This window comes from Lissotriton vulgaris, chromosome 1_1 (assembly GCF_964263255.1).
Source record: "Lissotriton vulgaris chromosome 1_1, aLisVul1.2, whole genome shotgun sequence".
In the NCBI taxonomy this organism is placed as follows: Eukaryota; Metazoa; Chordata; class Amphibia; order Caudata; family Salamandridae; genus Lissotriton; species Lissotriton vulgaris.
In genome coordinates, this window is record NC_141685.1 from 1,570,324,808 (window position 1) to 1,570,350,962 (window position 26,155).

General features: G+C 48.2%; 1 protein-coding gene across 1 annotated transcript in view; it reads left to right on the top strand.

The window, feature by feature from the left end:
* Positions 1 to 26,155, top strand: part of TPH2 (tryptophan hydroxylase 2) — a 378,574-nt gene that overhangs the window by 219,575 nt on the left and 132,844 nt on the right. The window contains exon 6 of the mRNA XM_086937035.1: positions 6,893 to 7,028. Within this exon, the coding sequence (XP_086793161.1) occupies positions 6,893 to 7,028 (136 nt within the window). The remainder of the gene's footprint in view (positions 1 to 6,892; positions 7,029 to 26,155) is intronic.

A 26,155-nucleotide genomic window follows, 5' to 3' on the forward strand; every position in this document is an offset into this window, starting at 1 on the left:
TTCTTTGACATGGGATAAAATGAAGGAGACAGGAATGTTGAAGATACCATTGGTAGGGAGTAATGTTGGCGAATCCTCCCGGCAATATGCGGGGACGCCCTTTCGATCAGGTACGGGTACCGACGATTCCTCGAGACCTGCCGGCAATACAGGGAAAAGGGGGTTCTGCTGGAATTTCAACAGAGGTAAATGTACTAGGCCCCAGGGATCGTGTAAATTTAAACACGAATGTAGTGGGTGCGGGTCGTCCCATCCTGAGTCCACGTGCAGAGCCAAAACGGGTGATAACGGGGGTAGAGGAGGCGCCAAACAGGTCTAACATAGTCCGAGGGGCGCCTTTACCTACCCCGATTGATACCTTGGCGATGATTCCCTGGCTCAGTGAATACCCGGATCGTATTTCTGCTGGGGTGCTGCGGAACGGGTTTTCGTATGGTTTCCGCATCCCGGTAGGGGACTTTCAGGGTGTGGAGAAGTGTAAAAATCAACTGTCGGTCCTGCAGCATACGACCGTGGTACAGGACAAGATCCGCAAAGAGGTTACTCGAGGTCGGGTTGCCGGCCCGTTTAGTGTACCCCCGGTACAGGGTTTTGTTTGTTCTCCTTTAGGGGTGGTCCCCAAGAAGGACCCGGGTGAGTTCCGACTGATTCATAATTTATCAGCTCCACGTGGTCTTTCTGTAAACGATGCAATAGACCCAGAAGTGTGTTCGGTGCGGTACGCATCCTTCGATGAGGCCGTAGCCATTTTGAATCGCCTGGGGCCCGGGGCGCTGATGGCGAAGTCAGATATCGAGTCAGCGTTCCGATTGCTCCCGGTACACCCAGACGACCAGCGTCTCCTGGGTTTCATGTTTCAGGGTCATTATTACATGGATAGGTGTATGCCGATGGGGTGCTCTATATCTTGTGCCTATTTCGAGAAATTCAGTAGTTTTCTACAATGGGTCTTCACAAAGAGGACGGGTTTCCAACATGTAATGCATTACCTTGATGATTTTCTGTTCCTTGGGGCAGCCGGGGATCTCGAATGTGGCCAGGCCTTGGCCGAATTTTGTGTGTTAATGAAGCAGTTTGGTGTGCCATTGGCACCAGGTAAGACGGTGGGTCCTGCGACTTGCCTCGAGTTTCTGGGGATCGAGTTAGACTCCAATGAGGGTTGTTTTCGTTTACCAGCTGACAAAGTGTGGAAGTTCAGGGCAGCCCTGCAAATGTGTATAAATCAATCTAAAGTTACGCTGCATCAATTACAGCAGTTGGTGGGACAGTTGAATTTTGCCCTGAGGGTTATACCGATGGCCCGCCCTTTTTCCCGTTCAATTGCCCAAGCTATGGTCGGCCTAAAGGAGGGTCATCATCGCACGAGACTATCGGCTGAGGTCCGCCAGGACATGCGCATTTGGTTAGCATTTCTGGTGGATTTTAATGGTCGAGTCATCTGGAACAAACCGGCCGTGTCCTCTGAAGAACTGGGGCTATGGACAGATTCGGCAGGTAGCATAGGTTTTGGTGCCATCTTCGGCACAAAATGGTCGGCACAAAGGTGGCCGGCATGGTGGCATGACAATGGACTGACAAGTAATATTGCCTTCCTGGAACTTTTCCCCATTTTGGTGGCCCTGAGAACCTGGCCCGAAGGGTTAAAAGATCACTCTGTGGTATTTTGGTCTGACAATATGACCGTGGTCGAGTGCATCAATAGCCAGGCAGCACGATGTAAACTGATTTTAAGACTGCTCAAAGAAATTGTTTTACTGTGTATGCAACTGAATGTGCTATTTAGAGCAAAACATGTCCCGGGGGTAATGAATCAGGCGGCTGATGCACTGTCTCGTTTTCATATGCAGGCTTTCTCGGGTTTCCTTCCCACAGCGGACCCAGAGCCGGCACCCTTTCCCGAAGCTCTCTGGTCTCTCGGTGCCCCGAACTTCGTCACCTCGTGGGAGAGAGCCTAGCACCAAGGACGAGGAAGGCATATGAAGGGGCGTTTCGGTCCTATTTAGCCTTTTTGGGGACTGATAGAGAGGGGCTTTGGGGCCACGAGGAATGGGTAGTGAATTTTCTGATGTCTTTACGTAAGGCTGGGAAATCGGTGGCTACGGCCCAGAGGCATCGTGCTGCCATTTCCTTTGTTGCCAGGGCCCATAGTATCCAGGACCCGACAGCGTCTTTCGTTGTACAGAAAGCGCTGCGTGGGTGGCAACGCCTTGAGGGTCGCAGAGTAGACGAGAGGCGCCCGATAGGTTTGGATAGGTTGGCCCAGTTGTTGGCCACACTCCCTGCCACATGTTCATCTCAGTTTGAGACGGTGTTGTTCCGAGCCGCTTTTACGCTGGCATTTCACGGAGCGATGCGGGTGAGCGAACTGGTGGCAAGGAACAAACAGGATGTGACAGGGGGTTTGTGCCAGGAACACGTTCGGATCAGAGGAGAGACAATGACTGTCTCCTTTGTCAGGTCCAAGACCGATCAAGGTGGGATGGGGGACTGCATAATCATACGCAGGATTCCCGGGTCCTCCATGTGTCCGGTACAGTGTTTAGAAGACTACCTAACACGAAGGGTGGCATCATGGGGGGGGACCTTGTTGAGACACGCGGACGCCACCCCACTGACGAAATTTCAGTTTCAGCGGGTGCTTGCGATGTCAATTGCCGCTGCGGGCTTGAACCCGGGCGAGTTTGGGACCCATTCCTTTCGGATAGGGGCTGCTACGGAAGCTACAGCCAGGGGTCTTAATGTTGAACAAGTGAAACGAGTGGGGCGTTGGTCCTCCAAGTGTTATAAGAGGTATGTGCGGTTGCACATGTTGTGAAGCTGTAACGATGTACTCACGCTTCTTGTTTTTGTTTCGTTTTCAGTTGCGCAAGCCTACGAGGCGGGGCGGACTATGCAGTCGACCCAACACCGGGCCAGCGGTCAGACATCACCGGCTGTGAAAAAGGAGGTGTGGGTCGTGGGCCACTCATACGTGAGGCGTGCCGCGGACGTATTCAAAGCAGGTGACATGATTCACGTAGCTGGGGAATACGGGTACAGTGTGTCCTCCTACGGAAGAGGCGGTCTCTGTATTGACCAGTTTCAAGCATTTTTCGAGGGTTTGTTAGGGCGGACGAGGTCACCGCCGTCTATAGTCATAGTACATCTAGGGGGCAATGATTTGGTCACCACCGGTAGACGACTTCTCCTGGAGGCAATGCTTTCCACTGTAAGTTGGTTGGCGAGGAGAGTTCCGGGGTGCACAATTGCGTGGTCCCATATGATCCCACGAAAGGTGTGGCGAGGGGCTCTTTCTGTTCCTGCTTTGAATCACTCTGTGAGAAAGCTTAATAACAAAGTGAGTAGGTTGTTCCGTTCCAGGACATTGCATTCTATTTCGCATGGCTGTATTAATGATGACAGTATGTATTTGGGGGATGGTGTGCATTTGTCTCGGGTGGGGAATGAGTTACTCATAGGAGACTTCTTAGCATGGTTAAAAACGTTAAAACATGACCTTTAGGTAGGAGCTTTGTGGGGGGTCCGGATAGCCGGTCAACTATCCGGCCTGTGGCGGTAAGGTCATGATCGGTGAGCACTAATTGGAAGATCCCTATGAGTGGGCGTCACCCAACACGGATGGGAGCGCTCGGGAGAGGTGGCCATTGGCCCCTCAACGGGGAGGCGGTCCCTTCTAAGGATGGGTCGCCGAAAGAAAAGGAAAGGCGGTCAAGGCCCCTTCCTGTGTAGGAGGGGTTATAGCCCCCTCCTGGGGAATTTCCCGGGGCCAGTGACGTCTGCGACGGCAGATGTGGTAAGTTGTGCGGGGTTTGGGGGGGGGTCTACGCTACCTTCTAGATACCTCACACGAGTCCTCGAACGACCTTTAAGTGGCGTCGAGTTTTATTGGTGCCCCCGTCAAGTCAAGGGAAATTGGTAGTTGCACTTGAGGTACGCCTCAGTGCTGTCGCCCCTCACAAGTGGGGGGGGTATTTCTGGTTAGGGATCTTGACACCGGTTACGACCTTGCCGTTGGCCCTTAAACGTTAGGATGTACAATTTCATAATTTCAAGTAAATGTTTGTAGGATGTTAGTTCGGCTAGGAGAACCTCTGTATTAGAGAATCTGTTAAGTTTAGCCAAACATCGCAATGTGGTAATGAAATTGTACATTAATATGAAACTGTTGATTTAATGTTTTAATTTTGTTTTAATAAATACGGCCGGGAGGGTCACTCCCTCCCTCTTCCAAAAAACTTCAAGAACTGTTTCCGGTTTCCCTCCTTTGGGGATTGTGTTGAGAGGGGGTGGCGGGTATCTCAGCCATATGGAAAGGGGCGACCACTCGGTCCCCCCGCACGTATGGCAGAGTACCACGATCCCCCCGGGAAGCCATCTTGGGCGGGAAGCGAGTCTCGGCTGGTATGCCCGAAGCGGCGTAGCCGGGGCGCGCTTTTTCCCGCCCTTGAGTGGGCTGGCCTAGACACTGACGCGGCTGGCCACGCCCTCCGGGCAGGCAGGGGCGGGTTGACGCCCGCCCTGAAGACGGATAAAAGGAGGCGCAAGACCAGAAGGCATCCTCTTGTTCCTGTGCTCTGAAGCTGCACCTCCTCGCTGCACGTGAGCTCGAGACGGAACGAAGAGCCAATTTTGACCCACCCACCAGCCCCTGAAGACAGCTAGTTGTTTTGAATAAAAGTTGATGGATAATTCTAATTTCGTTTACAGGTTGTGGTATTATCATGTTGATTTTGAGTGTGTAATAAAGAATGGTCTATTTCATTTATGTTTTGTGATTAAAGAAATTCGGCTTTAGTGTTCATTTATAAGCATGCTTTTAATACGGTCATAGTAGCCGATGTATTTTAGTTTAGTAGGTTTGTTAGCATTGTCGTATTTATTTTGGTCGGGCGGTAAGGTCATGATCGGTGAGCACTAATTGGAAGATCCCTATGAGTGGGCGTCACCCAACACGGATGGGAGCGCTCGGGAGAGGTGGCCATTGGCCCCTCAACGGGGAGGCGGTCCCTTCTAAGGATGGGTCGCCGAAAGAAAAGGAAAGGCGGTCAAGGCCCCTTCCTGTGTAGGAGGGGTTATAGCCCCCTCCTGGGGAATTTCCCGGGGCCAGTGACGTCTGCGACGGCAGATGTGGTAAGTTGTGCGGGGTTTGGGGGGGGTCTACGCTACCTTCTAGATACCTCACACGAGTCCTCGAACGACCTTTAAGTGGCGTCGAGTTTTATTGGTGCCCCCGTCAAGTCAAGGGAAATTGGTAGTTGCACTTGAGGTACGCCTCAGTGCTGTCGCCCCTCACAAGTGGGGGGGGTATTTCTGGTTAGGGATCTTGACACCGGTTACGACCTTGCCGTTGGCCCTTAAACGTTAGGATGTACAATTTCATAATTTCAAGTAAATGTTTGTAGGATGTTAGTTCGGCTAGGAGAACCTCTGTATTAGAGAATCTGTTAAGTTTAGCCAAACATCGCAATGTGGTAATGAAATTGTACATTAATATGAAACTGTTGATTTAATGTTTTAATTTTGTTTTAATAAATACGGCCGGGAGGGTCACTCCCTCCCTCTTCCAAAAAACTTCAAGAACTGTTTCCGGTTTCCCTCCTTTGGGGATTGTGTTGAGAGGGGGTGGCGGGTATCTCAGCCATATAACCAACTGCTTTAATTTCCGACCATCAGCATTATAATGCAGTGGTTAGAAATTAAACTGAGACGCAGCCCGGAGATTAAACCGACGGTGGGAGCCTTTCCGGACTGCATCATAATAAGGCCCTTAGTGTGAACAACTGTTTGAACCACTCAGCATCTTTGTCTATGGCATACATATTTCTGTATTTCTCCCATGATTTCACTGTACTAATATGAAAACATGTTTCACAAATATATCCAATAGACGTTCTCATCATCTCCACATCAAAACTTTATAGATCTGGAAACCTTCAGTCTGTTTGTTGTTGTGAGTGCCATTTGAAACCCGGCCTCATCCACAGAGATAGCCACTAGGAAGGCATGTCTGGTTTTTTTGTTGCACTAGCTCACTAAAGCTTTACAGCGGGGATGGCCAATGTTAGACCACAGGGACCAGATCCATTTAAAATTTTAAGAGCTAACCACTGACCATGAAAAGTGTTTCCATATTATTTACAACAACATCATTGCTGCTACTCATTTATTCTAAACAGCTAATAACCACAGACATAGCCACAATTCCTGGCTGGTTTTGGGTGTATGTCAGTTGCAGTGTTATATATCTGGATGCAGTAACAGAAAGCTCAAAGAGGAATCAAAATACAGTGGGATGACACACTCTGGAAATCACAGAAATGTAGTTTACATGTTTAGGCCGTGCCCTTCATTACATAGCCACATCCATTTTAGAGACCACCCACTTTCTTCATCCCGCTTAAAGCCCTGTATATAGAATAATCAAATGTACACTTATCCCACATGAATCTCTTGGAAATCTGCCCAGGACCTACTTTTAAGGACCAATATGGGTCACACTTGCTTTATAGAATCTCAAGTTTCACAATGGATCTCTAACTTATCCAGATGAAATTAATGTTTGTGATAATGCCAAAAGCAAAAAAAATCCAGCAAATCTTTAGTTAAAGCAGTTGACATGCTTGTATTTGTCACACAATTATATAAATAGGGTGTATTAGATCACATCTTATTTTCTCAAGAGCTGTTTCAGATCGACCAGCACTCTCCCATCAACAGCCACTGCAATAGGTTACCTATGAAAAGTGGTAGGGATCTCAGAAGGAAGTATCCATTAACATTTTTCATGGTTTACCACTGTGTTCAGTCTTGTATTATTGATACTAGTTAATTAGCTACCTCTCTTGAAGGGCCACCATCTAAACTATTTTTCTGTTTCTTTATTCCAATTTAGAGAGATCTGGGTTTGTGTTGAGACCAGTTGCAGGATACCTGTCTCCAAGAGATTTTTTAGCAGGGTTGGCTTATCGAGTGTTTCATTGCACTCAGTATATACGGCATGGCTCTGATCCTTTCTATACTCCAGAACCGTAAGTACTCACTGATGGAAATGAACATCACTCTGTTAAGGTTCTCCATATATCTTTAGTCTACTCATTCTGGAGGCGAATGTTAACTGTTGTTGCCTTATGAGGCACTAGATTTCTGTGGTTGAACATTTCCAACATGATGCAACATGTACGTTTTTCACACATAGAACATACTATGGTAAACACCGAGAGGTTAGCTCACATAAATACCTGTAGATTACGATGTGTTTAATGTAATCCTGGTGTTTGGACAAAATATTACGTTTTTGATATCGGGAGACAGTAACATTGGAAAAAGAATATTGTGATGCAAACATGTTGTGATGCAGAACTACCATTGTCAAGAATACCATTTTTTTAGGTAAATAACATTGTTAAGAATATTGCTGTTTTTAATATCGTTTTCAATGATATAATTGTTAAAAAATATCTTTTTTTGATTATTATAATGTGTTTAGTACATATATTAATTTTATGTGCTAATATTGTTTGTATAATTGTTATCAACTTTTGAAAATATAGTTAGTAATTTTAAGTGATTTAGATTTTTTATGTATTGACTAAGAGTAATTTATAGTGTCATAGCAGGTTGTTGGGTTTGAAGGGGTATACGGTCGGAAGTTAACTAAATAATAATTAATTACTAACTTTTAAGTATGTGATTGATATTAATTTTGTACATTATGTTCTATCGATTTATTTTATTTTTATTGTAGGTGCAAGTTGCTAGGTTTGTAGGAGCATGGGTGGGAAGTTAATAATAATGAAATATAATGTATGAGTAATTTTTTAACATTTTGAATTGATTAATTATGTATATTGGGTAATAATTATATATTTTAGTTATAGTTTAGGTGTGGGCTGATGGGTTTGTAGGGATGTAGGGTGGGAAGTTGACTAATAAGTAATTAACAATTAATCCCTTCTTAAATAATTATTTAATTGATTATTAATTATGTAAATTGTTTTATACTTATTTGCTTTAGTTACATTTTATTTGTGGGCTGCCAGGTTTGTGGGAGTATTGGGTGAGAGGTTAAGTAATGATTATATAAAAATAAATGATAATTAATTATTAATTTGTTTATTAATAATGTAGATTAAGTGCTTTTAATTTTTTTATATATATATATATATATATATATCTTTTTATATACATTAATATTGTTTATTTTAATAGTTATATTTTTTATAGAAATTATTTGAGTTATTCAAATATATAATTTGTTTGAAGTGAAGTACTTTCCCAACTGCTGCACAGACTGGAGTGGGAATAGTACATTTAACCCTTCTGAAGTCCAACATTTTCCCTTCTGTTGGACAGACTGGATTGGGAATAGTAAATGTAACCCCTCTGAAGTGTAGCCCCTTCCCTACTGTAGCACAGTCTGGATTGGGAATAGTAAATCTTACCCCTTTGAAGTCCAAAGCTTTTTCTGCGGTTGTGCAGACTGGAATGGGAATAGTGAACTTAACCCCTCTGAATTCCAATGCTTGCCCTCTTGTTGCACAGACTTGAGTGAGAATAGTAAATCTTCCCACCACCGTAGTCCACCACTTTTCCTACAGTTTCACAGACTTGAGTGGGACGAGTAAATATGACCCCTCCGAAGTCCAATGCTTTCCCTACTCTTTTACAGACTGGAGTGGGAATAAAAATGTATCCCTTCAAAGTCCTACACTTTTCCTACTTTTATAGTATTTTTAGTAAACATGCTATTTGGAGTTTTAAATTTGTAATAATTAATTTATTGTCTGAATTAATTAATATATTTCCGTTACAGAATAGGTTATATTTTTATGGTTTTATTGTGTATGAGTAATAAGTTATAAATATTTAAAAAATGAACATAATATAAAATAAATCATTTTATTAATTATGTTACACTATAAATATTTCTTTACATAAATGCAAACACATATATATGTATGTGTATACATATGTGTTTGTGTATTTATATAATGATAAACCTATATAGAGTATTACTATTAGTGAAAATCATTTAATTCACAATTTATAACATTTATATATCAAAATGCTACGTTTAACTCTATTTTCATTAAAGAAAACAATATTTTGTATATTTTTTGATTATATTATTGTTAATGATATTTTTTCCAACATTTTTGTATTTACCATTATAATTATAGGATAATGTTTTGGTAAACAATATGTTCGAGGCATGTGAGCTGTAGATCACATACTTTGCATACTCCTGAGATAAATCAACCAATCAATCAATCAATCAATCAATCAATCAATCAATCAATCAATCAATCAGGGGGCTTAAGGCACTAGGGGTGGGGGGTGCAGGTTACATTCCATCAAGGAGGGGGTCTGTCAAAGAGCCAGGTTTTGAGGTTTCTTGCGTAGATGGGGAGTGATGTTGTCTGTCTGAGGAGGAGTGGAAGGGTGTTCCATGCTTTGGCCGCAAGGAAGGAAAGGAGCAGCCTCCCAATCTGGTCTTTCTGGTGCGGGACCATGGAATAGGAGAGCTGGGCTGCATGTTGGGTCCTTTGGGGTGCGAGGAATTTAAGTTGGCTGTTCAGGTATGCTCCGATGCCGTGGAGGGCCTTGTGTGCGTGGGTGAGTATCTTGAAGGTGATTCTCGCCTTGATGGGGAGCCAGTGGAGTGTGCGCAGGTGCTGGGAGATTTGGCAGTGTTTTGGTTGGTTGAGGGCCAGTATTGCAGCGGCGTTCTGGATGTTCTGTAGCTTGCGGGTGAGGTTTTTGTTTATTCCGGCTTAGAGTGCTTTGCCGTAGTCGAGTTTGCTGGTGACCAAGCCGTGAGTGACGGTCTTTCGATGTTCGAGGGGGATCCATTTAAAGGTCTTACGAAGGAGGTGGAGGGTGTGGAAGCAGGAAGACGAGACAGAGTTGATCTGACGGTCTGATGGTCTATTTTGAGCTCGGAGTCCAGGATGATTCCCGTGCATGCTTCCGTGGTCCATGAGGGTTGGCGGGTTTATGAGGGCGGGGGGCCACCAGATGTCGCTCCAGGCGTCGGGGTTTGGGCCCATGATGAGTACTTCATGCCATCTAGTGTTCTGTCTGGATGTTTTTCTTCGAAGAAGTCTTTCCACTCACCAGGTAGGTGACTCCTCCTTTCGGTGACAGTGTGCATGGACATTGACTCCACTGTTTTTTTCCGCCATCAGGTTCGGATGTGATTTGCTACACCCCAGTCTGAGACTGTTTCTCAGGTCCCCGTTGGCACGCAATCAACTTACCCTTCCTCGATGGTATTGTATTGGATCGCATTTCCAATTCTCAGCGTATCGTATAGACTCAGAACATTTCTTTCGATCGGAAACTTTGTGGATGGAAGTTGGGCCTAGCCGCGTTGGGTCAGTTTTCAGTTGATGGCATGGACTCCATTTAAATTCTGTCCCAGGTGCCGAGCCAAGTACCTGTGCATCGACTCCCACAAAGTCTGCAACTTGTGTCTGTCCCCCAAACACAACAAACTAGACTGCGATGTGTGACGATCCTTCCGATCAAAGAAAAAGCTCTGAGACCGTCGGGCTCGGTGTCACCAACTGTATCAACTATAAGGCGGCTCCGCTCCGGATCTCTTTGGAGAAGATTCCGACCATGAGATCTTTGACCTGCAAGGAGCCGAAGAAGAAGGCAATCACATTTCCCTGTCAGGAGCCGACTCCGACATGGAAGAGGACATTCCGCAGGGTCAACGGACCGTGAGTACTGATGCTACCCTGACTTAAACCGTGCCCAAGAAAAAGGCTCCGGTCCCCCCTCTGGCTTCGGGCCAAGGTCAGCACCTACAACAGGTTTCCAATGGCCCCACCTTAGGGCTCGGCACTAAAACAAACACCAAAGCCTTCCCGGCTCGGGATCGAGTCGGCCCCATTCAGACACCGACCTGAAGCATTCAGCAGCGAAACTGAAATATGTTCTTGTGACTATCCCTTCGACGCTGAAAGACAAAGCAGCTTCAACTCCATGCAAGCAGCATTGTTTACCTGTCCCGGCTTCCAACCCGGAACAGAATCAAAAACAATTTGTCATTAATCCTAAAACTGGACATATTCATGCAAAATTCCCAGTTAAATGCAAGCCGGAGTCCGAAGATACTTATCACATTCCTCTTAAAAGGAAAAGTGTTGTTACTAACCCTTCTCGTCCTCTTCTATCACCTTCCTCCCCACCTGACCCAAACTTGCTTATAACACCCACAAATTCACCACAATCACCTGACAACCAGGATGATGGGGATGGACCACATGGTAATTGTCCTGATCCTTGGGGTAATTACAATATGGATCCAAACACGTACAATGAACCAGACTTATACCTTTCAAAATTCTCTCCACCAGATGATAATATAGGGAATATAGAATTATTAAATAGAACTGCTCAATATCATGGAGTTCAGCTTCACAAAGAGTCTCTTGAGGAAGATTTTCTGTTTGAAATCTTAAGCTCTTAAAATAAATCTACTCATACACTGCCCATGCTTAAGTGTATGCTTAAACATGTGGATGACATTTTTAAAGATCCTATGCGTGCAAGAATCCTTACACCAAGGGTAGACAAGAAATATAAACCGGCACCTACAGATCCAGTGTACATCAAGGGTCATTTACCACTAGACTGTCTAGTAGTTTCTAACGCCTGTAAAAGGGTAAACTCACATACGTCAGGGGACACCCCTCCTCCAGACAAAGAATCTAAATTGATAGATGCCTCTGGCAAAAGAGTAGCTGCGTAAGCAGCCAATCACTAGCGTATTGCCAGTACTCAAGCTCTTTTAGCCAGATATGATAGAGTGCATTATGATGAATTGGAGCAATTGCTCAAATCTTTACCAGACGAACATAAGGCCTAAGCACATGACCGAGTTCAGGAAGGGAAACTCATTTCTAACACCTCAATTAGATGTGCTTGACAGGCATCTGAGAGCTACCCAAGATCAAAACACAGAAGAAGAAACAATCAAAACTGGTGGACTCATGTTGTTTGGTCTAATTGTGGAACTTATTACTATAATTTGTATTGCATTAATTAGCAGGATTTCTTCTCATATGTCTTTTTATTATGTATTTATTTGTGTGGTATGATAGTTGGTATGTATGAGTAGAATGATAGGAGGGAATGGAAGTATGATGAGCTAATTTTTGGGAGTCCTTGCTTACGGCAGTCTTTCAATTGCTACTAAAAGTGCAATTGAAATGTGGGGCGCTAGAGGGCGCACAAGCGGAATGGCTGCCTAGGCGCGTAGCTCCCGCTCCTTGGTTAATTATCCTCTAAATATCCTCTGCCACGGGGTGCTAAATCGATTGATTTTTCCCCAATCTGTCGCAGGATGTCATCGCCCACACTCGACCCAAGTCTGGTGGTGCTGCGAGGCTCTGGACCGGATTTTGGAAAAGGGGGTGGTGATGGACAGAGTTTCTGAATGATGCAGAATACTCTTACCCAGTCAAGAGATCAGGGCTTGATCCATCACCGTTTTTTAGCTCACTGCACCATCCCAGCTCAGAACCTGGCTACATGCAAATTAGTCTGTTCCTGTCCCAGTGCATGACTGGGTAAGAGTATTCTCAACGACTTGGCGCTGTGCTGGCTCAGCGATGGAGACAGGGCATTCCTGGCGGCACCTTTCGAGCTGGATGAGGTCCGCGAAGCCATCATGTCCCTCAGGAATGGCAAGGCCCCGGGACTCGATGGCATACCTGCCGAGTTTTACAAAGCCAATATTGACATCATGGCCCCTGTGCTCTGCGAGGTATTTTCGGAATCCCTTTGCGACGGGGTACTTCCCTGTTCTATGCACGAGGTGGTGATCACCTTACTCCTAAAGCCAGATAAAGATCCCAAATCTTGCAATTCTTATCGCCCGCTCTCCCTCTTAAATTGTGATGTTAAAATACTTGCTAAAGTACTGGCCACCCGGCTGTCGCTACTGATGACCAGACTTGTGCTACCTATTCAATCTGGCTTTGTGGCGGGCAGGTCTACTTCCCACAACCTTCGCACCCTGTTCTCTTTGCTCCGCACAGTTCACCCTGATACACCTGTAGCAGCCGTATTCCTCGATGCAACTAAGGCTTTCGACTCTGTCGAATGGCCTTACCTGTTCTCGGTTCTATCCAGTATGGGGTTCCCTAAATTGTTTATGTCCTGGGTCCGCCTACTCTACACTCGTCCCACGGCGAGGGTACTGATTAATGGTCGCCTATCGCAGCCTATAGCAATCACCAGAGGCGCACGGCAGGGATGCCCACTCTCTCCCCTGTTGTTTGCCATAGCGGTTGAACCTCTTGCCTGTCACTTGCGTCAACTACACCGAGACGGAGCAGTGCAATGCCTACAGCGTCAAAGTGATGTGTCCCTATATGTGGATGACATCACGCTATATGTTAAGCACCCTGAGACACACCTCAATCCCCTACTCAGAGAATTTGTTATGTTTGGCGGGGTGTCAGGAGTTCACATCAACTGGTCCAAGTCACAATTCTTCCCCTTAACAGAGGCGGTGACTGATTTTCCTCTTGACTATCCACTGGAGTGGTGTCGGTCTGACCTCCGATACCTGGGGATTCGCATCTCTCGCGACAAGGACGAGACATTGCAGTCCAATTACGGAGTGCCAATAACCAAGCTGACTGCCTCCGTGGATCGCTGGATCACTCTGCCGCTTTCCATGGCCGGAAGGGCATCCCTCATAAAAATGGTGATACTTCCCCGCTTTCTCTATCTTTTTCTCAATATACCTTACTTCCCCGGTGCTTTCTTTTTCAAGACCCTAAGGATGGAGTTGCGCAGGCTCTTCTGGGGAGGCAAGAAGCCCCGGCTCAAGTGGTCCACGCTAACCCTCCCCTATGACAGGGGAGGTTTTGATGTCCCTGATTTTGAAGCATTCTACCAGTGTGCGCAGGCACACTTCGCCTACCACTGGATGGCTCCTACCCCTTTCATGCCACACATAGAGGTGGAGGACTGGATAGAGCATCCTCTCCCGCTCAATGGGTTGCTACACTGCCCTGAATCATCCATAACCACGCCGAATACGTCGGTTTCATGTACTTTGGATGCATGGCGCCGTATAACCAAGAGCTTGTCTTGTCACCTACTTTACTCGCCCAGGTTGCCGCTTACTTATCACCCTAATCTCACCCTTTTGTGGGAACAAGGTTTCCGTAACCTTTGTGCTAAGGTTCATATTACCTGTTGGGGTGATCTGTTCTCCGACGGTCGTTTTAAATCGGCGGACCTTTTTTTTGCGACGCATGACCGCACCCCTCTCGAGCTTTTTTATTATATACGTCTGCGTGCAGGGATGAGAGACATCTTACCCGAGTTTCCCGACGAGCCCGAGGTCCTGCCTCCACTAAATTTCCTATTGTGCTTGCAGGACGGGGCCCATTTGGTCTCCGGCCTTTACCGCCAGCTCAGAGGAGCTGCTCCGATGCCGGAATCCAGTGCTCGGATGCGCTGGTCTACCGAGCTTGCCACTGACATAACAGACGAGCAATGGCACCATTGCTGTGCGCTCACCTCCCGCATCTCTGCTAGTAGCAGATTGAAAATCATCCACTATAAATTCCTACAATGGGTGTACTACACGCCGGTGAGGAAACGAAGATTTGGCTTGGCGGATGATGACCGCTGCCAGCGCTGTCGCGCCGAACATGCCGACTTTCTACATTTGGCATGGGAGTGTCTCCAGGTGGCATGCTACTGGCAGCAGGTGACAGATGCTCTCGCGGAGATGGCGGGGGAGACAGTACCCATGGATCCATTGGTAACACTTCTTGGGTACACGCTGCAGCTCCCTAGGGCTTGCCGGAAATTGATACTGCATTGCTCTTAGCCAAAAGGTGTGTGGCGTGCAGGTGGGGCAGAGGTAGAGCGCCCAAATTTAAGGACTGGCTGGCGGACTTAACCTACTGCCAAGACCAACATACAACATTTGCTGAACTATTGCCCGTCTCGAGTCGGCCCAGCGACATCTGGGATCCACTGGTGCGCTATCTACTCGCACGCTCAGATGACGTAGGTCCGACGGGGGACCACCCTGTCACGGATTAGTGCCCTGGCTCATATTCTAGACCTGACCATAGACCCCACTTATGTACACACACTTCCTTTCTGAGTGATCCTCGCAGGGACCTCTTGTCCTCTAGCTGTGTTGATTTTACCCACTCCCCGGGCCCCACGCGATGCCTGACATCGTAGACTTTCCCCCTCAGGTTGCCTATCATACCTCCTTTCTCGTACATGGACACCCTATGCCATACCCACCACATGCTAATACACCTTCTGTTAGACAACACTCCAGGGCTCCATACACATCACTAATTCCTGCTATTGGTGGTTCTAATGTTAGGACAGTTGTGCTGCGGCTACAGCATCATGCCCGCCTCTGCTTGCCTGGACTGCCACACCAGATCACTACAATTATCCTGATGCGCAGACATGAATTGCCTCTTAGTTACTGCATCGTTGGGATATTTCGTTAGCTGTTATGAACATGAACAAAACTTTCAAAAAAACATTGTTCTACTGCTGCTCATCCTCAACTGCCCTGCAACACCGGCTGTGTTACTATCTTTACTCACATATAAGCAGTGCCGCCGGGCCTCCGGGATGCCGGTCACAAGGCTGTGTAATGGTCACCTCACTCTGCTGCCGGCCTCCGGGTTGTAGGCACGAAAAGCTGTGTATTAAGATTCATTTTATACAATAAAGCAGATTTGAACTCCCCCCCAAAAAAATAAAAAATAATAATAATAATAATTTTTGGGAGTCCTTGTAAATATATTTTCTTACTTGCAAAAGGTGAAAAAATGTGTTTCCCTGCTTTGTTTGAATAATACAGAGATGTCACTCTATGTAATGATCATGATGTTTACACAATTGAATCTTAAATTTGTTTGAAAATAAAACAACTATATAAAAAATCTTTGATAAATAAATAAACATAAAAAAGACAAGCCACTTGTGTGCTAAGACTCTATTGCTGTGAGAATATAATGTGATTAGAGTTATTACCAAGATATAAACAAGATAGGCCAGACAAGAGTTTTTTGTCATGTCATCTAAATTGATAGATGCCTCTGGCAAAAGAGTAGCTGCGCAAGCAGCCAATCACTAGCGTATTGCCAGTACTCAAGCTCTTTTTGCCAGATATGATAGAGCGCATTATAATGAATTGGAGCAATTGCTCACATTTTTACCAGAGAACATAAAGCCAATGCACATGACCTAGTTCAGGAACGAAAACTAATTTCTAACACCTCCATTAGATGTGCTTTAGATGCTCCTGATACAGCAGTTCGCGCAGTTAACACTAGTGTCTTGCTAAGGAGACACACCAGGCTCAGAATTTCAGGGTTGAAACCCGAAGTCCAGGATTCTATTTTAAATCCACCCTATGACAAAGAGCATTTATTTGGGCCTGTGGTAGACACTTCCCTAGAGAAGATGAAAAAGGACACAGATGTAGTTTAGTCACTCCTTCTACAGGGGGTCCCTAAATACACATCCACAGACAAACATCTCAACATCATACAGTGGTAACAGTCAGTCACCCTCTTCAGAGGTTACTTTCAAGATGGGTTTTGAGGCAATAACGGCAAGGGAAGAGGTAGAGGTTCTATACCTGCACTTACCCCGCAACAAACAAACAGTGACTTGTCTCCTCTTCCCCAATCATTCCACACCTTTCGGGGGACGTCTCTCTCAATTTCTCCCCATCTGGCATACAATAACTTCAGACAGATGGGTCCTAGGAATTATCCAATCTGGTTACTGTCTGGAGCTTGCCAGCAATCCTCCAAATATTCCCCAGCGTTCACACAAAATATCACCAGAGCATCTACACCTCCTCACACAGGAGGTTCACTCTCTTCTGCAAAAAGCAGCTTTAGAGCCCGTACCATTATAATATCCAAGGTCCGGCTTGTATTCCCTATATTTTCTCCTACCCAAAAAGGACGGCTCTCTCTGGCCTATACTAGATCTCAGAGAGCTAAATCTATATATTCATTCAGAACACTTTCACATGGTGACACTTCAACAAGTGCTCGCACTCCTACAGCAGGCGCCTTTATGTCTACTCTAGACTTAAAGGACTCCTGTTTCCATATTCCCATGCTTCCCACTCATCGCAAATATCTCAGGTTCATGGTAGTGAGAAAACACTACCAGTTCAAGGTGCTTTCATTCGGAGTAACCACTGCTCACCAAGGGGCAGATTTATGAAGGACTTGCGCCGCCGGTGCGTCACTTTTTCCCATGTTAAAAATGACGCACCGGCGGCGCAAGGCCTTCATAAATCTGCCCCCAAGTGCCTGGCAGTAATCACTGCACACCTGCGGAGACAGCAGGTTCATGTCTTCCCATACTTGGACGATTGGCTCATCAAAGCCAGCTCTTACTCAATGTGTCTCGAACACACTCAAAGAACACTACAACTACTGCACGATTTGGGATTTACAGTAAACATGTTGAAGTCCCATCTCCAACACACAAACATACTTCGGAGCCACTCTTAATACACAAGAAGCTCTAGTCTGTCTCAACACAACCAGCATTGGAAATATGCAGGCTCTAATTTCACAGTTTCAGACCAATCTGTCATTACCAGCTCCAGTGTATATGCAATTTCTAGGAATTATAGTGTCTTGCATCATAATAGTTCCCATACAAGACTTCAAATGCGTCCCCTTCAGGAATGCTTAGCACGTCAGTGGACTCAGTCTCAGGGGCAATTGTTGGATCTAGTGTTGGCAGACGGCTGCACTCATCGCTCTCTGCAGTGGTGGAATCCTCAAAATCTATCCAAAGGGCAGCCGTTTATCAACCCTGTTCCACAGACAGTGCTAACAGCAGATGCATCGCTCACTGGTTGGGGAGCTCATCTCCAGACTCACACCATTCAAGGAATGTGGAGTCAAAAACAAAGACGCCTTCACGTAAGTCATCTAGATCTGCTAGCAGTATTGTAGTGCTCAGAGCCTTCCAGACTCACCTTGCAGGCAAAATTGTCCAGATACGCATTGACAATATGCCAGCTATATATTATATAAAGAAACAAGGGGGGGACACTCCCCCCAGCTGTCACACCTTGCACAAGCCATTTGGAGGTGGGCCATACTTCACAGAATATATCTCCTGGCGGAACACCTCCCAGGAATGAACAATCAGATTGCAGATCTTCTCAGGCAGAGACAACAGAGTCACGAGTGGGAGCTTCACCCCGAGTTCTACTCCCATTCTTTCAAATGTGCGGTTTTCCACGGATAGATCTGTTCGCAACTCATGAAAATGCAAAATGCCAAAACTTCGCCTCCAGGTATCCACACCCGTTGTTCAAAGGCAATGCACTATGGATGAACTGGTCAGCGATATTTGCCTACGCTTTTCCTCCTCTCCAACTCATTCCACTAGTGGTTCGGAAGCTCAAACAAACATCCCTCATTCTGATCCTAGTAGCTCCCACACAGGCCCATCAACCTTGGTTCACTACCCTGCTGGAACTCTTAGTAGTTCCTCATCAAAAACTACATTTCACTTCCAGTCTCCTCAGGCCGAGCCATGGAGAGATAAAACATCCACATCCCAAAGATCTCAACCTAGCGATCTGGCACCTGAAATCATGGAGTTTGGCTACCTGAACCTCCCACCAGACTGTATGAACATCATTAAAGAGGCCAGAAGGCCTACTATACAGGCTTGCAATGCAGCTAAATGGAAGTGGTTTGTTATATATTGTAATAACAACCATATCAATCCACTAGATGATTCCATTCAAAATATAATTTGTTACTTACTACACTTGCAGCAGTCAGAATTAGCTTATGAATGTATATGCTTACATCTTGCTGCAATAGTAGCATACCTTCAAAACAGACAGCACCTGTCCCTTTTCAGAGTACCCATTATCAAGGCTTTTATGGAAGGACTCAAAAGAGTTATTCCACCAAGACTTCCACCTGCCCCAGTGTGGAATCTTAACATTGTCCTTACCAGACTAATGGGTCCACCATTTGAGCCCTTACACAAATGTGAAATGCAATTTCTCACTTGGAAAGTTGCTTTCCTCATTGCTATTACATCCCTGAGAAGAGTGGGTGAGCTTCAGGCGCTAACCATAGAGGAACCATTTTGTCAAGTCCACCAGAACAAAGTGCAACCTTTGCACCAATCCCATATTCCTACCCAAAGTGGTATCTGCCTTTCATTTTTTTTTTTTTTTTTTTAAATATATTTTTATTGCAGGAATCAGTAAAACAATACAGTAGCGACCAGTATCGTATTATAAACAACTTATACAAGGTATAGCCCACCGACCCCCTTCCATAACGTTGCTATACAGCCAATCAGCCCATATCCCTGGGGTTGGGCGGCAAATGCAGCTGGGGTCAGTAGGATGCTGGAGCTGGTCCGGATAACACACTGTCCGTCATCTGCTTTTCTAAACAAACCCAAAACCTCAAAAAGAAACCCCCCCCTCAAAATTCCCAATTACTGTGAAACCCCCCCCTCCCCCCCACCACCATCAGCGCCAGGGAGCTCATCAACATAGAATCCACTGCTTGACCCACGGGGAAGGTAATAGTGCTGTCAATACTAATGTTTAATGGGACTCGGGTCGAGTTGCTTCTTCACTTTCGGAGTCGCTGGGGGTACAATAATCTCTGAGGGCCTGTACCAGCGTTTCCCATTCTAACGCGGCCTCCTGCGCCTTCTCATTGCCCTGCCTCCAAGCCAGCTGATATCGCAGCGCGCTCTCACCCGCCGCCCATTTCAAAAGCTCACTGTGCCATCTGCTGCCTGTAGGACCAGCTCGTGCCTTCCAGTTCCTGGTCACCTCTCGCTTAGCAAGTAGGAGCCCCAGGTCGATAAATTTACTGGTGATTTTATTCCGGGGGGTATGGGGGAACCAGTGCAAGAGCCCTACCGCCACATCGAATGATAAGTGCCTCCCTGTCACCTCTTCCAAAGTCGTCGCCACCTCCTGCCAGTAGGACGTCAGTCCTGGACAGGCCCATAGCATGTGTAGGAGGTCCGCCTCCTGAGCCGGGCACCTAGGGCATTCCGCCGAAGCCGTGGCAAAATAACGCCTGATCTTTACCGGGGTCAGGTACGCCCTATGGAGAACATAATAGTGGACCAGTTGGAAACGGGCGCTACGTGTACCCTTCCAGGCACGCCTCACCAGCTGGGACCAGGTCGTCTCCGGGATCTCCCTACCAATGTCCTCTTCCCAGCGGGACTTCAGTGTGGCGAGAGGAACCAACCCCTCGGCAATCAACCTGCCGTAGAGGCAAGTGACCGCCTTCACCGTGCCCGCCGACATCATTACGTACTGGCACACCTGAGACAATTGAGGTTCCTCTAGCCCGTTTTGCCAGTGCGCCTGGATCGCTCGCACAATGGCCGAGTGCAGCAGAAAGTCGCCCCGGGGGATCCCAAAGCGGTCAATGAGATCCTGAAAGGACAGGAGCGCTCCGTCCTCGTACAGGTCCCCGACGAGCTGTAAACCGGAATCCTCCCAGTCCGCCAGTCGTGACCAATCTCCTCCGTGGGGGAGGGCCGTCAGCATCCCCAATGGTATTTCAGGCGCATATGGCGTCCGTAGGCGACCTCTGTTATGAGCCCGATTCCAACAGAGTCGGATAGTCCGCTCCTCCATCGACAGGTCCCGTAGGACTAAGCGCTGTCGCAGCGCGATAAAGGAGAGGACGTGCCTGGCCATACCCGTCCCTCTACCGTCCTCCGGGCCTCTGAACTCCCTGGCTATCTCCTGGGTGTAGGTCTGGAGCTGCGCCGCTAGGTAATACTTCTCGAAGTCCGGCACAGCGAGCCCCCCCTCGTCTCTCGGCCTCATCAGGGTATTGAGGGCCACCCGCCGCCGGCCCGTTCCCCAAAGGAACCCGACCACCATAGAACGCAAGCAACGAAACGTGGCCGGTGGGACCCAGATCGGCAAAGTCCGAAAGTAATACAATAGTCGGGGGAGCGCCACCATTTTGAGCAGGGCGATGCGTCCCGCCACGGAGAGCGGCAGCGTGGCCCAAAAGTCCATGCTACCTCGGAGTGCTCGCATGCAACGGGCAATGTTTCCATCTAGGAGGTCGGGTTGGTCGTGGTACACAAATACCCCAAGGTATTTAAAGCAGTCGGGCTCCCATCTGATCTCCTTACTTAGCGCAGGAGTGGGGGTACCCCTACGCATCGGGAAGAGGCAGGTCTTAGACCAATTCACTTGGAGGCCTGAGACCGCTCCGAACTCCGTTAGCGCTAATTCCGCTCCCCGCAACGCGTCGACCGGATCCTCCAGGAAGAGCAACAGGTCGTCCGCATAGAGCGAGACGTAATGCGGGCCCGCCGCTGTCCATAAGCCCGTATAGTGGGCTCCCGAGCGAAGATGCATCGCTAGTGGCTCCACCGCTAGTGCAAAAAGAAGCGGGGATAAGGAGCACCCCTGCCGCGTGCCACGCTCCACCGGATATCGCGATGAAATCAAAGGGCCCGATCTAACCCTGGCCGAAGCGGAAGCGTAGAGGACTGCTGTCCATTTGACAAATCCCTCCCCGAGGCCGAATTTCCGTAATACCGTGCATAGGTAGTCCCACTCCAGGCTATCAAAAGCCTTCTCCAGGTCCACCGACAAGACTACCGGGGACGAGGCATCCACGAATGGTTCCCCAAGCAAGCGGAACAACCTTCGGATGTTCATAGTCGTATTCCGCCGCGGGATGAAACCGGCTTGGTCTTCATGCACTAGGGAACTCATATGTCCCAGCAGCCTCGAGGCCAAGATGCTGCTCAATATTTTGTAGTCCACCGTCAGCATTGAAAGGGGACGGTAGGACCCCGGGTCAGACGAGTCTCGGCCTGGTTTGAGGAGAGGAACCACCAACGCCTCACACATCGAGCCAGGGAGACGACCCAACCTCTTCGCCTCCCTGTAGACCACCAGTAATCGAGGGGCCAAGAGGTCAGCGTAAGCTGCATAGAACTCCACCGGAAGGCCATCTAGGCCCGGGGTCTTGTTCCTCGCCATCCGTTTGATGGCCCCGCGGATCTCCCCCAAGGCGATGTCAGAACCCAGGGTTTCCGCCACTTCCTGTCCTACTGTGCGGAGTTCCAGTGGGCTAAGATAGTTATCAAGCCGGTCTGGGTCACGTGCGGAGCGACTGCGGTATAAACTTTCGTAGTAATGCCGGAAGCAACTAAGAATCTCCGGTTGGGTGCACACCTCGGTCCCATCCGCCCCACGCATTTTAGTTGTCGTTTGGGACTGGCGCGTAGGGTTGGCCAACCACGCCAGTAACGCGCTCGACCTGTCGCCCTCCGCAATAGACCGGACCGTATAGGCCTTATAATCGAAACAACGGAGCCGTTCGACCTCCACCGCTACCTTCTCCCTCGCCTCTACCGTTTGTGTTTGCAATTCTGGGTGTCCGGGGCGGCTAATTTCGAGCTCGCGGAGTGCTCGGTCCGCTGTGTCTAAGTCAGCCAGGATAACACGCCGCATGCCCACCTTCTTAGAGATACAGTAGCCCCTCACCACCACCTTGAAAGCGTCCCATTCGAACGCCCTAGTACTCGCGGAGCCGCCGTTGGACGCAAAATAATCCGTGATTCTCTCCCCTAGGTCCGCCTTGAAGACACTGTCCTCGAGGATCTCGGGGCGCATCTTCCAGGTGGGTACTGCCGGCTTCCCAGGGAACCAGCGAATGTCCAGTAGGAGGGGGTTATGGTCCGAGATGGTCCGCGATAAGTACTCCGATCGGACCGCTGCCGAAACTAATTCGGACGAACCAAGAAAGCCATCTAGTCTGACATGCAGCTCATGAAGGCTCGAAAAGTATGAATAATCTCTAGACGCGGGGTGATGCGCCCTCCAAATGTCCGTCAAACCCCAGCGGGTCTGCCAATCTTGACGACCCTTAGCCGTCCGCCGGACCGGGGAATCGGGGAGCGGGGGATGCGAGCGGTCTATGTCTACATCCACTACGGAGTTAAAGTCTCCCCCCAGCAGGAGGGGCCCGGCGAAAAAGTGGGCCAGCGAGCCCGATAACCTGGAAAGGAAGGCAGTCTGGTCCACATTAGGAGCATACACACAGCAAACGTTCAGGTCCCTCCCTCCTAGCGTGCCTGAGATGGCCACGAAATGCCCCTCTGGGTCCAACACTGTCCTCGTGACCTGGAAGGGGACTCCTGCCCTAATCCATATTAGCGCCCCCCTGGCATAAGCAGAGTACGCCGTGGAAAAGACCTGCCCTCGCCACCTACGCTGAAGCGCCGCCCCTTCCGCCTTGTTCAGATGCGTTTCCTGCAGCAGCGCCATTTGCACTCCCCTACGCACTAAATAAGCATGGACCTTGTGACGCCTGGACATAGTGTGAAGCCCCCTCACGTTCCAAGTAATACATTTCAAGTTAGCAACATCAGCCATTGTCCCAGAGTGTTCTTGCACAGTCTCCCCGTTCGGGTCCCCACAAAGAAAAAGCATCAATCCTCCCAGCGCTGACGGCGGCCATTGTCCCCAACCAGAACCAAACCACCCAAAAACCAACAAACCCCCCCCCCAACCACCCCAGAACAGGACCCAAACTCCACCATTTAGATCCCATCCAAACCTCTACGGAGATCAACCCCAAAATCCCCACTAGTCCTACGGTCGCCACCGTAGGAAGGCCTTATGGGCCAGGTGCGGGCTGAGCGGAGGCAGTGGGCCCTCGTCGCCCAGGCTACCAGGACTATAGTAAGCCCCCTCCGGTGTCAAACCCTTCCGGGGCAAGAGCAGAAGCCCCCCAACCCTCCCTCCTTCGTTGTCAGCAATAAAGAACGGCAACCGCCTCCCCCCTGCCGGGCCCCCACCCAAAACAAGGCAGCATATCCCGTTACCCTTGTCCGTCCAAGAGGTCCTCCACCGATTTCGGTGTGATCACCGGTGTATGGGTACTGTCTGCCACTGAATCTTCCGAGTCCGATGGTGCCCCCTGAGCACCCGGGTTTTCTTCCTCCTCCTCGATGACTTCGCCTCTTGCTCCCGACAGTTCCGACAGAACTTCCAACACTCCCCTCCGCTCCGATGATGTCTCCGCAGTCGAGGGCCCTCCCGTGCGGCCGCGGCGGTTCCTGACCCTCTTAGATCGCCTCCTTTGTTCCGGCTCCTCCGCCTGATGGGTCGAGGCGCTATAACCATCTTTCCCTGTCCGGTACAGTTCGAGCCAGTCACAGACCTCCTCTGGGGTGTCGAAGAACTGGGTTTTGTCGTCGACAATGACGCGGAGCCTTGCGGGAAATAGGAGTGAATATTGAATGCCCTCACTCCTGAGTTCACGCTTAACCGCTAGGAAGGAGAACCGCTTGCGCTGCGTCTCGTAGGTGTAGTCAGGGAAGATATTCACCTGACTGTTTGCAACCTGGAACGGGCCATTGTGCCTGGCGGCATTTAGGATCAGGTCTCTGTCCCGGAAATGTAGCAACCGTGCCACCACTGGCCTTGGGGCTCGTCCCTGCTGTGGGGGTGTAATGGCTGGATTTTCTGAGTAGGTGGGATCAGCCCCCAGGGGCCCCTCCAACCCAGCCAGAACGTACTCACCTTCCGTCCCCAGGACCACCTATATCCAGGCACCTGGTACCTACCTGAGGATGGGGAACTCGCAATATACAAGCTCATATTATTAAAAACACCACTAAATCTATAGGGATACTAAGAATACTCACTGATTACTAGGGATATCCATACCCTACACCACACTTATTCACATCAGTTGGTCTCGCGGCCACTCAGACCCAGACCGGTCTACCCTAGGGCAGATATTGCGCACAATCCGGTGCGACTACACATGGGCCTGCAGAACCCAATGCTCCCTTTTCCAAACGATCAACAATCCTGTCGATCTCCACGCTAGTTCAACCTCCTAGCGCTCTCACTTATTCAAGCCACAATCTAGTGGGTATAGGCACTGGTCTCCCACCCAGTGTTCTCATTAACGCCGCATATCAACGACGACCACATTCCTATGAACACCTATACATATATATATATATATTGGGATATTATCTCAGCTGTCTACTCGGGATGAAACTACAATAATATTATGGGATGGTGTACTAACTTAGTCCCTTGGTTGCAAGTCTCCTCTCTCCCTCACTATTACTTACCTGATCAGGGGTAGCATCTGTTCAAACAGTAATACTTACCAGGAGTGATTAATCTCACTGTATGGGGATAAAGATATACACACTATGTGACTGAGTTCATTTCTTGATTTAAGCGCTCCTACCCCCCTTATTCATCAGTGGCTCAACAGCAACTGGCTTGAAGCCAGGATAACTTTATCATAAAAGAACTCATGCACACTAATTCACTAATTAATGGGGTCATTTATTATTAGTACAATATAAACCTTCACACAGATATGACAAAGACTATAGGTAGAACACACCGCTTGAAAGAGAAAAGATTAAACATAACAGGAACACTCCGCTGAAAGGGAAAAGATTAGACATAAAGTGTAAATGTAACTAATTCAGACTACCTCACCTATTAGAAGGAAGATTTCTCTCTCTGTCTCTGGTGGGATTAGGGCTCTCTCTCTGCCTCTGGTGGGATTAGGGCTCTCTCTGTCTCTCCCTCCTTCACCACATCACCACGCCTCTGGTTCAGTTGCTCCAGCTGACAGCCTTCTTTGATGCTCTCTGCACTGCTGTCTCTCTCCTCATCTTCAGCAACCGTCTGCCTTCTTTCTCCATTCAAGAACTGCACTCTATTCTGCAGCTCCCAGCAGACATCCTCTCTCTCTCTGCAAGCTATTCGGAGCTCCAAGCTGTTCTGGGCTCCCAGCAGTCCTGTGCTCCAAGCTGTTCTGAGCACCACGCTGAACTGCACACCACGCTGCACTGACTTCCAAAACTGAACTGACCACTCCTCCTCTCCTGTAGCTCGCTATTATGGATTCCTCTCCCCTCATGGAAATTTCCACCGGAGGGCTGTCTCCTACCGAATTCCTGTGCCAGCTCCCAGGCTTCCACGCAACCGCAGTGGCCATCTGCTTGTTACGTCTGGGCCCAAGAGAAAAACACATTTCTCGGATAAGAAGCAGTCCTAACTGGATTTTCCCTCTAGCACAAC